This window comes from Schistocerca cancellata, chromosome 7, assembly GCF_023864275.1.
Source record: "Schistocerca cancellata isolate TAMUIC-IGC-003103 chromosome 7, iqSchCanc2.1, whole genome shotgun sequence".
Classification (NCBI taxonomy): Eukaryota; Metazoa; Arthropoda; class Insecta; order Orthoptera; family Acrididae; genus Schistocerca; species Schistocerca cancellata.
In genome coordinates, this window is record NC_064632.1 from 522749801 (window position 1) to 522762445 (window position 12645).

The window sequence follows — 12645 nt, forward strand, 5'->3', positions numbered from 1 at the left end:
AGCGCGATGTCCGCCGGCGCGGAAACGCGCTTTATGCACTTGTCGCGGTCGCCACGGCGACAAATCACCGTCGCATCGCGTCGCCCGGCAACGGCAGCCGGGGCTTAGCGGCCGCTCGTCCGTCAGGCCGGCCCACCCACCCCGTCCCACGCCACCCCGCCGCTGCTCCTTACTCGTGCTCGGCCTCTGCCTGCCGCACCTCCAGGTCGTAGAGCGAGGCCACCGTATGGGTCGAGCCTCGCCTTTCGGAACAGCCGCTAATGTGACTACGAAATATCGCGTCACATCTCTTAACGTAACGGGAGTCCTTGTCATTGTTACTTCATCATCGCACCTCTTTGAGGTAGGCAGCTAATGTCTTTGCCTTACGTCATCCGTGTCGGACTGTCATTTGGAAACTGCGCCTGTTTATGACAATAAACACAAATTGACACAACAGTCCATGTCAGTCGCTTTCAGTCTCTTCCACAGCTTACACCCTCTGTTTCAGGTGTATCCACATCAAGATGATGGTGTGAACAAGAGCTACGCCCCGTCGAAGAAACAGTAAGCGACTGATATAGAGAATTCTTTTAATTTGTCTTTTACAATTTGTTGTGTACATAGTTCCGCTTAGTGAGCGCGTACACAACTTTCCCAATAGAGCGCGCACCGCTAAGCACAACAGCGCAGGCGCAGCGCTCGTCCGTCTCCGCACTACGAGATGGCGCTGCCTTAGAGACGGACCAAATTCTGCTTCCGCCGATCCGCGTATTAATATGTAACGCAGCCAATGAGATTGCTGCTAACGTAGAACTTTTCTCCTCGCGGATCACACTCGCGCAGTGATACATGAACGCGCGAGGTATTGTAACGAGTGTACAGACCTCCGATTACTCAGTCTGCATTTTTCTGCACCAGTCTGCACTAGTCTGTACGAGTCTGCATTAGTCTGTACCAGTCTATAGTCAAATTTCAGTCTGCGCCTAATAAGATTACCATATTCCTGTACATAGCCATGAAGATAAAGGAATAGACACTTTGTCAAGTATCAGAGATATGTGAGAATAAGATTAACGTACCAAGACCAAAGGAACTTCAGATTGTCAATTGTAAACAGCATCCAGAATCAAGTTATGTAATGCTTTTTATTATTTTAATAAATGTGTGTGAAAATTAATCAAGTTCTGTTTAAAGTTGGTGACCGTCAATCTGCTACTCTAAGCGTGCAAGTGGCATTTCTATCGTCTGACCTAACGGCAGAAGATAAACACGCCACGATAAGACTACGAGACATAGTGCAGACACTCGCCTACTTCGTTAGAGCGACAAGTCAAATAATCTGATGGTGTGTTTACCGAAGGTCTTACAGTACGCACACCACACAATTAATGTCTCTATAGGTAACCGATGCCTCGTCTTCTGACAACGTCTTTTCGATAGAGATGGCACAGTGATTAACACAATGGACTCAACATTCAGGACAACGGCGGTTCAGTTCTTCGTTCGGCAGTCCGTGTTTAGATTTTGCGTGATTTGCCGAAATCCGTGTTTAGATTTTGCGTGATTTGCCGAAATCATGTAAATCAAATGCTGAGATGCTTCCATTGAAAAGGACACTGTGGATTGCCTTATCTATCGTTCCTTCACTTACATTTACATTTAAAATTAGGCACAACATTTAGTAGCAGTACTAGTTTAATTGCTGTAGTAAGCCAAAATCCTGAATGGAAGACTAAAGAAATTCACGATAAAAATAATATCTGAAGAACAATGAGGGTTTTATCCACAGGGTGATCAACTATTGGCAGTGTTTTACACTATAACAGGTTATAGAAAAGAAACGAGAATTCAACAGGGAAACTCATCTTGCTTTTACGGATTTTGAAAAGGCATAGAAACGCTGCAGAATATCTTAGCTCAACGAGGTTATCCATCTCACCTTGTAAAAACTAAAAGAGCCTATAGATAAACACTGAAATTGTTATAGACAGGGGAAATAGAATCACAAAGCCAATGAACATAGACAAAGGGTACGATAAGAATGCTATTTTTCTCCCACACGGTTCACTGTTTTTATAGATGAAATGATTAGCAAATGGAAAGAGCAGAATAAAGATGGAGTATGTTTAGACCGTGAACTTTACTAAATGTAATGTTACATGCTGATGACTTAACTCTGACTGCAGAGAGTGAAAATGGTCTTCAGGTCCCCGGGGGTATATAATTTCAGCAGATGGCCTCAGGTTGCAACCTAAGACTGGCTGTAGATAAAACGAAAGTTATTTCAGTTCAGTTCATACAATTAGTAAGAGGTAAAACTGTCTTGAATAAGTTGTACATTTTAAATATCTACGATGCGACATCACTTACGAATATACCCATGCGTGGACCAAAAATTAAATAAATTTACTTCGATATATGGAATGACCGTTAAAAGTTTGCAGAATAAAGCCAGGAGATAAACACAGCTGAAATGTTATAAAATCTTATAAAACCAAAGCAGTGCTAACCGTTACTTTTGGAAGTGAAACATGGGCGACAACATGACACGAGGAAGTAGAATCAAACTAAAGAAATAACTTCTGTAAGAAAAGTGGAATGGTCTAGCAGGGAAGATCGTAAAAGAAAAGAGGATATAAGGTAATATTTTGTAATATATAACCTAAACGAAAAAATAAAGGAAAATAGGAGAAAATGGAAGAAACCTGTAGCTCGTATGGGTGGAGAAAGACTAACGATAAAGGCTATCAATTACAAATAAGAAGTAATATAGGGAGACAGTACAATAGATGGAGTACCATAACAGGCAGTTTGCCTAAAACATGAAGTGAAGAAGAAGAAGAAGAAGAAGATCATCCTTGCTTCATCCCGAGCTTGCGCGCCGTCTGTGACGACTATGCCGTCGACGCGACGTTAAGCCCTAACCTTCCTTCCCTATCTTACAATATCTGGTGGCTCGTTATGTCTTCTAAGCTAACTAATTTCAAGATACCTCTCTTTAGTACAACGCAGGTTCACATCATTCTTGTGGTCTGACAATCCCACTGATTTGTTTTGTTGCTGTCAAATGAGAACATCTTTTACAGCCAGTCCTCTTATACAGACAATTAATAATACAGTACAGTCAAATAAACATCCAACAGCTAGTCAACAGTCACACAGTTCACAGTTCACTAGCTACTTCAAGTCAAAGGCAGAAGTCTGACTATACACACGTTTAAGAGTCTTACATGTTGTAATCCTTCTCCGATAATAAGTTAGTTATTGAAGTCGCCATGTGTAGAAGCTCTCGCAATAGTTTTGGTGTCCTCTTCACCGTATGCGCACAGTTGAGATGGTGTAAAACTGGTGAATTGCAGACGTTTCTATCAGCAGCCGTGATTGAAGCTCAGGTGTGCCATGAGTGGTTTTGAAGTTTCTTGAACATCGGCAGCTGTCTTAACAATGATGTACTAGCACTGAAGAAATACTCGTGCATAAACTCTTTCCCTGCTGGTTAAGAAACCCTGTGATTCTTTGTTCCATAATTCTATGGCTTAAGTTCAGGCAGTTTGAAGGAAATAGATAACTGGGTTCCACAGCGGCTGTTTTCTCCGTCGTAAGTGGCACTATCCGATACGTCGACCATTTGGTTGCCCCTTAATGTCGCAATGAGCCATTGTGCAGAAACGAGATGATTATGACATCCGCTGAATAAATGTTTCAGGACTGCAAGCGCTGATGTGGAATCGATAAAGTGACGAGCGCTTCTCCCATTTGTTTTTAACCATAGCAGGGAAGCTGTACTATGTCTGTCATATCTTCTGTTAGACTAGTGAACTCTAGTGGAGGCGTAAGTCTTCCGTTGCTTACAGGAACAAGAGCACATGAAGATAGGAATGTACGGAAAATACGTTGAGGATCTTCCCTCTAATGTTGCCTGAAGACGGAGTTGAGAATCTCCGTCTATGTACAGCCCATGCTTTTATTCAGCCGGAAGAAAACTCTTATTAAGTAATTTCTTTGTACAGGGAGAAAATACTCTTTAATTCACTTTTCACGTAAGTAGCCTCATGACAGGTAAATAATTATCTATCACAAAACCCTCAATGATCCTGCCCTCTCAAATACTTTTTCACACCTTGTTGGAAGCAATATAGTACATAGTGAAATGTAATGTAATCTGAGTGTTAGTTGGTTAGACAACAAGATAATCTAGCTGCGATTAGAATCTAACTACTTGATAGTTAAAGTCCTACAGGTGGTTATAACATGTTAATCACTACTATGAAATCAAGCCACTACATTCCAACATAATGTGTATCAGAGTTTCCGATTACAGAAGGCACACCATTCACACTTTCATTTACAAGCGTTTTTATAGGCACTTATGTTTCTTCCTACCTTTCTAGATGTTTGACGATGTCTTCGTAGGCAGCCCGACAGTTTTCCCAAATACCGGACCTAAAACATGTTATTTGGTGTTATTGCCAGGACGGAAAATTCACACTGCATTTATCGCTCTGGCATGGCCATTAGATATTTAGTGGCCCAGGCAGTTCTATATCTGGGCCATATTCCACTAAATTATACTAATTAATTATATAATATATATCATCATATTCTCTTAATTTAGTGGCTTATATGTCTTGTCTTACGGTGCTCTACATCAGCAAGCATACTCCAGAGTCATAATGTTACCAATTTCACATGTAAATATAAATTGTCTATTTAAATCACTAAAAACAATTTTTCAAGCATTTTACAATGGAATTTCATCCAAGACTTCTATGCAGTGTGCCACTCAAATTTCACAGCGTATTCAGTTATCCCATTCCAAAACGATGAGACGTAGCAAGAATTACAGTTTCATTGTATAACGCTTTGCTCTATGTTATTGCTGTGTTGCATCAGTTTCACGGAGAGCATTCTCAGTGAAAAATCGATTGTCAGAGCGTCAAATTTATTTTTTGCGAGATTAGATGGGACGTGAGACCGACCAATATCGAACACTGGTGTCATTTAACTGCTCTCTCTTTCACTAACTCAGAAACTTCATGTGCTTTCTGCAGGCTGCGATCTTCTAGAGATGCAATCGTTCAGGAACAGGAACTTCACGAATCTTCTAGAGAAGTTTTCCATACGGAAGACTACGCCTTCCTTTTGCTAAATTACGTCCAAGTTCATTTCTGACCTGAAGAAAACGCCCGATTCGATAATAAAACGCTAACGGACTGGGAATACACTGGTATTACCTGTGAGAGCAGTGTGAACGTGGTTCGATGGTGACTTAATTTATACGAACAGTGTACTTCTTCAGGAGCCTAGAAATCGATTGCGCTCTGCTGTTCACCTTTATCCCATTTACATTTTCTTTCATTTTACATCGTTCCTTCAGTACGACGAGACGTTCATTGGACTATATTTCTGTACGAACTTCTGAGTTCTGCGGACTTTTTTGCACTTTTTTTTTAGTGACGAAGCATTTCCATGAACACCAATGTCGCCAGCAAACATTTTCGAAGAGTTACTTATACCGTCTGTTGCATTGTACAGTGAATGTACAGCGTTACAGCTGTCCCATCACTTATCGTGACATACTGAGAAATACGCCTGTCTTTCTGACCACCTTCCTTCATCCACGGCAACATATCACATCTCACAAGTAAAGAGTTAGGGGCACTTGGTCTACTGCCATGTTTCGGAGGGGCTGTACAAGCATCACCCTTATTACTGGCAGGAACTTGTAGTGCCATCTCTCTTGAGATTGTTTCTTGGAACAAACAACCAAGAATCTCCCACCCACTGTCTACCTATGGCCGATGGCGTCTAATGAAGGAGGGAAGGCGTACTTCGTTTTGTATGAGCAGTAACGTAGAGAATATGGAATCGATCATCAATAGGACTCCTTAAATTTCGACAGACGAAATCGCGTAGGTTGTATTCTAAGCCGTATGGCAGCAGATGTCCTATCAACACAGAGACGGAAGTGCCATTTTTCCCTTATGACCGTTGAAGTTTTTATTCTCCTATATGCAAATTTTGTCGTCGCACAATTGTCAAGCATTTTACAAACTTACAATACAACGTATCCCTGATACGTTTATTGTATTAAAGGCGTTGAATAAGTAAGGCAACACTTTTTTTTCTGGAAGCAGGTTCGTTTTATTTATCGTTCCAGCAGACCGTATTATTCTCCAGTCTTTGGTTACAAAACCCTATGTTTCAACATAATCTCCATTCAGTGCGACAGCCTTACGCTATCTTACTGGGAGTGCCTGTATACCCGCATGGTTCCACTCTACTAGACGATGTCGGTTCCAGCGTCTTCCTGCATCAAAACGTCCCTATCATCCATACAAGACACTGCGTCCCGTGGAATGTATCCTTCACAGGGCCAATCAAATGGAGGTCGGAAGGTGCGAGATTATGTCTGTAGGGTGGATGAGGAAGACCAGTCCAATGAAGTTTTGTGAACTCCTCTCAGGTACGCAGACTTGTGTGAGGTAGTGCGTTGTCATGGAGAGGGAGAGTTTCGTTTGCATTTTTGTGGCGACGAACAAGCTGGAGTCGTTTCTTTGATTCCCCGGGGATAGCACTGCAGGAGTTACAGCTTTGTGCGGGCGACCAGCAAGCGGGAGAACGGACAAGTTTGCACGACCTTGATGCGATTATGACGATTCACCGTGCTTTTGTCTATTGCCAATTATCCGTAGACTTGCTGCAAGTGTCTATGAATATGTGCGATGTTCTGGTTGTCCGCTAAAAGAATTTCAATGACAGCTCTCTGCTATGAATGCTCCTCCCTTACAGACGCCTTTTTGAAAGTTATATATAGCGCCGTCACCTATCGGAACTTCATCAAACTATAGGGGCTGAAGCGGGAATATTTCACGACGTCCCACAACCAATTCCATATTTGCAACCGAAATTGGTCGAGTGAAGAATGTTGCATTATTTATTGGACGCCAGAAAATGAGGTTCATCAAACAATCATAAAAACTGTGAATCCATATTTCAAGAATTTAAGAAATAGAACCACTTCAATTTGAGTGATATTTTTATCTTATTTTAAGTACTTTTCAGAATGTTTATCTTTTCTACAGGCTATTTTCTAACTAATTTAAGTTAAATTTTTTTTCGCAGTTATACCACTCGGTTCTTCATATGTGCAGGACACACAACGACGGGAGATGGGTCCCGAACGAGTGACTCTGTCTATGGCAGCGCGGGATTAGCCGAGCGGTCTAAGGCGCTGCAGTCATGGACTGTGTGGCTGGTCCCGGCGGAGGTTCGAGTCCTCCCTCGGGCATGGGTGTGTCTGTTTGTCCTTAGATTAATTTAGGCTAAGTAGTGTGTAAGCTTAGGGACTGATGACCTTAACAGTTAAGTCCCATAAGATTTCACACAAATGTCAACATTTTTTTTTTTTTTTACTCTGACTTCATGAGTCAACTCAAGTGTCACCAACTGACAACATGAAGCAACTCCGACACTACTCCTCAACAGTATCCGATGTAAATTTGCGGCGGTGTTAATGACGATGACTTGTTTAGTCAAAATGACAGTAAGGACAGAAGGATGTTTAGGCGCCAATTATACAATTCTCGGCTCCTTTCCGCATCTCTTTTCTTGTCACAGGCGCTACAGACCGCGAGGGTTACTTTTTTGATTAGCTGCTCGTCCGTGGAATGAATAAAAAAGGACGAAAGAAAACTCTCTCAGGAGGAAGAACGAATGAAAAATGGAGTGGCGTAATGAAGGTGCGGCTGAGGAGTGGAGGAGATGAGGCAGGGAGACGAGAGATGATTGATTCTTGTTGGTCTTTTGCCGTCAGTTCCTCGGACTATATGAGCGTAGAAGATTGGGGAGGATGCCCGAGTATTGACTGTGTAAATATTACGGGCTCTGTTTGTATACAAAGAGACAAGGAATATATCATTCTGTCTACCTGCGTCCCGGGCCGGGGCGCTGTTAACGCGTCCCGCAACCCTCTCGGCGCGCAACCCCCTCGGCCGCAAGGGGTAGCCGTGGGGAAACACGGGGACGTCCGCAGCAGCGCGGCGCTGCAGATCGTGCCCGCGAAACATCCCTTCCGTTCTCTCCGAAGACCGACAAGGAGAAACTCGCGGCAAAGGAAAAGAAGGGGGTGAACCGCGCGTGTGCGAGTTGATTATCATTTCATCACTTTGCTTTTAATTAAAATGCAAATCTTTCATAAGAAGGATTACAGGAGGGGTAAAGGGGTAGGGTGGGGGATGGAGGAGAGGGGATGGCGGGGGCGGGGAGGGGGAGGTGATGCTGCGGCTGCCGTCGCGGGGGCGGACGGAGCCGAAGGAGCTGGCAGCGAGACGCGCCATGCAGAACGCGGCAATCCGTGAGAAAGCGGCGCTGCCGCCCCCGCGCCGAGCCGCGCCGCGCCCTGACCCCAGTGATTAATCCACGGTGGCAGCCAGCCGACGCATTCATCTCTGTCACCCACACGACGCACACGCACACGCACGCACACACACACACACACACACACACACACACACACACTTAGACCAGCGCCTCTCCTTACCCCAAACCTCCCCTTCCTCGCCTCCTTCCCCCTCCCCTCCTCCCCCCACTTTCCATCATCCTGTACGTAGTTGGACACTACACAAACACAACGATACTTGCCGATTAGTTGTGTGTCTACGAGGTGCAAATACCCTATTGTAAGTAGGCTGTTTAGGTTTTTTTTATTGGTAACGCCACGTAGCGCTCTGTATGAAAATCACTGGTTGTCCTGTCTGCAGTCTGTGGCTGTTGGGCATTGTTGAAATATTTACTATTGTAGTGTTGCTCTGTTGGGTGTTAACAGCGCGTAGCGTTGGGCAGTTGGAGGTGAGCCGCCAGCAGTGGTGGATATGGGGAGTGAGGTGGCGGAGTTTTGAGAGTGGATGATCTGGACGTGTGTCCATCAGAGTCAGTAAATTTGTAAGACTGGATGTCGTGAACTGATATATATATATATATATTATGATTTTTGAACACTATTAAGGTAAATACATTGTTTGTTCTCTATCAAAATCTTTCATTTGCTAACTATGCCTATCAGTAGTTAGTACCTTCAGTAGTTTGAATCTTTTATTTAGCTGGCTGTAGTGGCGCTCGCTGTATTGCAATAGTTCGAGTAACGAAGATTTTTGTGAGGTAAGTGATTTGTGAAAGGTATAGGTTATTTTTAGTCAGGGCTATTCTTTTGTAGGGATTAATGAAAGTCAGATTGCGTTGCGCTAAAAATATTGTGTGTCAGTTTAGTATTGATCAGAATAAGTAAAGAGAGAAATGTCTGAGTACGTTCAGTTCTAATCAGCTGTTTGAAAATCAGATAACGTAAGGGGTTTATCAACACAATCATTCATAAATTTTTCTAAGGGGACGTCACAGTATTACGCCATTTTGGAGTCGGCTCTCACACCTTATTACACCTTTGACGACATAGAGGGCGATTCCGTGAAGATGTTACACACATTCAGTGATGGTAGAGAGAGGTAAATGTACGTTCAAATGGCTCTGAGCACTATGGGACTTAACTTCGGAGTTCATCAGTCCCCTAGAACTACTTAAACCTAACTAACCTAAGGACATCACATACATCCATGCCCGAGGCAGGATTCGAACCTGCGACCGTAGCGGTCGCGCGGTTCCAGACTGTAGCTCCTAGAACCGCTCGGCCACTCCGGCCGGCAGGTGTTCATGCATTCAGTCGTAATGGGCTGCATCATGGAAACCATTGGTCTCCTGACCTATGTTTATTAGGACTGTTTTCTTGGTCCAGTGTCCTCTAATCACCCACTTCGTTTGTATTTATAATAGTGAAACACCCAACTCAGATGCAAGGGATATGAAAGATTGTCCCGTCAACTATAAGGCCATTAGAGACGCCAACCAAATCATTACAAAGGGAAAATTAGTTTGGAACGGACAAGAAAGGGAAGGAATAGAACGGGTCCATTTGAAAAGAGCCATCAGGGTATTTGCCTTAATCGATTTGGGAAAACCTAAATCAGGATATGCAAATGAGCAGACAGGTAACTGAATCCCAGTCTTCCTTAATGCCAATGAAGTTACACCTCGCTTGGTTGTAAGAAGAAGCGCCAATGATGTAACGACAACTGGTATGCAAAAGTCGAATTTGTACTCATTTGGTTATCATCGACGTCGCTTACGAATCAAGCCTGACAAATTTTAACCGATTCCAATACTTTGCACACAAACACACGCACATACAAATACATACACAAACACAGGCGCACTTACACAATCTCTCTCTCTCTCTCTCTCTCTCTCTCTCACACACACACACACACACACACACACATAAGGTACACTACAATATCAATATCGAAGTACTGTACCACTGGGTTAAAACTTATCGGTTGATAAGCCGCATCAATTCTGCGACTTATCCCGAGCTATCAATGACAGCTATCACTATCGTCTTATTATCATCAGAATGTATTCCCTACATATAAGAGAGCACTGACAACGGCTTATCAACCGTCGATTTCAAAGGGAGGGTGGAGGGGGATGGTGACGGAAGTGAGGTGCTGTTTCTGCCGTCCCACTTCCCCAAATGTACATAAATGTGTGCATGATGAGCAAACTAAAACTGGCACGGAAAATATTTCATTCATCTTAAGACAGGCTACCACATACATCATTTTTCCCTGGTGTGGATGATGTACGTTGGGTTGCCCATCTTAAGGTGCATGAAATACTTTTCGGGCCAGTTTTATTTCGCCCATTCCGTAAAAGATCTACAGATAGAGCCACGGATAAATATGCTGTTACTGCTCGGTTGACTGAATCAGACTGGAGGATCTCTGAAGTTTTCCAACGAGAAAGAGCTAAACACCTGATGGCTCCATCGACATTCTGACCTGTAATGTCGTTCTCACACTCTGTGCCTCTTTTCTCACTTCGTGCCTCCTATTTCCCAACAAAGTCACGGAAGACAAGCTCTGTCAGTATACGTAATAAATTTCCCATTCCACTTTTACCTATGTAGTTGTTCAGTGACAGAGATCCCTTGAGCAGCAGGGTCGTATCTACCGTACAAGTGAAATTGACAGCCACGTAGCGCGGGAAATATTTTGCTGAAAATCTAGAAAATTCAACAAACTGGTTTTTCTGCCGTTTCACGTTCATAACGGTTATACTCCACACTAGTGTAATATTACCCATGCGGTCAAACGGCAATCGGAACGCCTATGTACACGGGAGGCTGCTAGAATGCTGTAGAGATAGGCTCAGTAAAAGTGGATAAGCCTGAAACTTGCTGGCAGATTAAAACTGTGTGCCGGACCGAGACTCGAACTCGTGACCTTTGCCTTTCGCGGGCAAGTGCTCTACTAACTGAGCTACCCAACCACGACTCCGCCCCGTCCTCACAGCTTTACTTCTGCCAGTACCTCGTCTCCTACCTTCTCCTTGAGTCGTGGTGGGTAGCTCAGTTGATAGAGCACTTGCCCGCGAAAGGCAAAGGTCCCGAGTTCGAGACTCGGTCTGGCACACAGTTTTAATCTGCCAGGAAGTTTCATATCAACGCACACTCCGCTGCAGAGTGAAAATCTCATTTTGGATAAGCCCGTTTCTATATCTGACGTCGTGGTCAGTGGAAACGTTCGATCTCAGAATCGCCCACCGAACTAAAGCTATTTGGCAACCTAGAATATTTTGCCAGAGATGTCGGCAGCGATTAGCTATGAGGTCACAGTACTGTACGAACAATTAATTTACAATTAATGGCCCCTGTGTTCGAGAAACGGGTTCCAGATTCTACGTGCTGCTCACACAACACACTTGACATCTTTTGTGGCCGTTCATCAGCGAGACCGTTGCTTTAGCTTTTTGCTAGTCTCCGAGACAATCCCGTCCGTCACGAAAGAAAATACGTTTTCCCGCTAAAAATTCCCTTCGTGGGAGACGTTCGACTCTTTCCGCCTCCGCGCTGCCGGAGTATTTTCGCCGCTCGCGCGAGATAAATCATAATCGGACGAGTCGTGAAGAACGCCCCAGCTGGGAGGTTGGCGCCTTTCTATGCGAGACGCGCGCTCGGGGCCGTTGCGTTAATCTCACTTCATCAGACGCCGGCCTTTCCGCCGCTACCTCCTCCGGTAAACAGAATCAGCCAGTCAGCCTCTGCGACGCCCCAGACAACAGCTCGCTCAGCGACTCTACGAATTTTTTTCTTTCTTTCTTCTTCTGTTAACAACGCGCTTTGTCATAACGCGGCTGATGGTACGCACGTGAAAAAATGAGCCTGTTCTCTGAAGAAAGACACAGCTGCTGCTCCTCTAGATCTTTTGCTGAAAACGCATACTTCATGCGCTGGGTATTCTAGCGAGTTCCGATCTGATGGATCATGTATTCATTCCTCGTAGAAACGACGTTAGACGTCTCGCTCCTTACTGTACGAAACCACGAGACCTGTGGTTGCTTTTCACTTATGCAGGGGGTGCCCAGATGCAGGGGTATGACAGGAACTAGTATTCGAAGCATGTAAGTGTAGAAAACATGGGCTCTAAAATTGATACCTTAGGAGCTATGAGGACTTGTTCATCTTCGCTACTGTCGAACACGTACATTTTCTGAAGAAGTGCGATTAACTCTGGAGGTTTTTCTTATAGAACCAATGTTTACTGAACTTTT

The 12645-nt window shown here is 44.0% G+C and overlaps 1 protein-coding gene across 1 annotated transcript in view; it reads right to left on the bottom strand.

Moving 5' to 3' along the window:
• Positions 1–12645, bottom strand: part of LOC126092875 (dachshund homolog 2) — a 982096-nt gene that overhangs the window by 475456 nt on the left and 493995 nt on the right. Inside the window, exon 6 of the mRNA XM_049908606.1 lies at positions 4366–4425. Within this exon, the coding sequence (XP_049764563.1) occupies positions 4366–4425 (60 nt within the window). The remainder of the gene's footprint in view (positions 1–4365; positions 4426–12645) is intronic.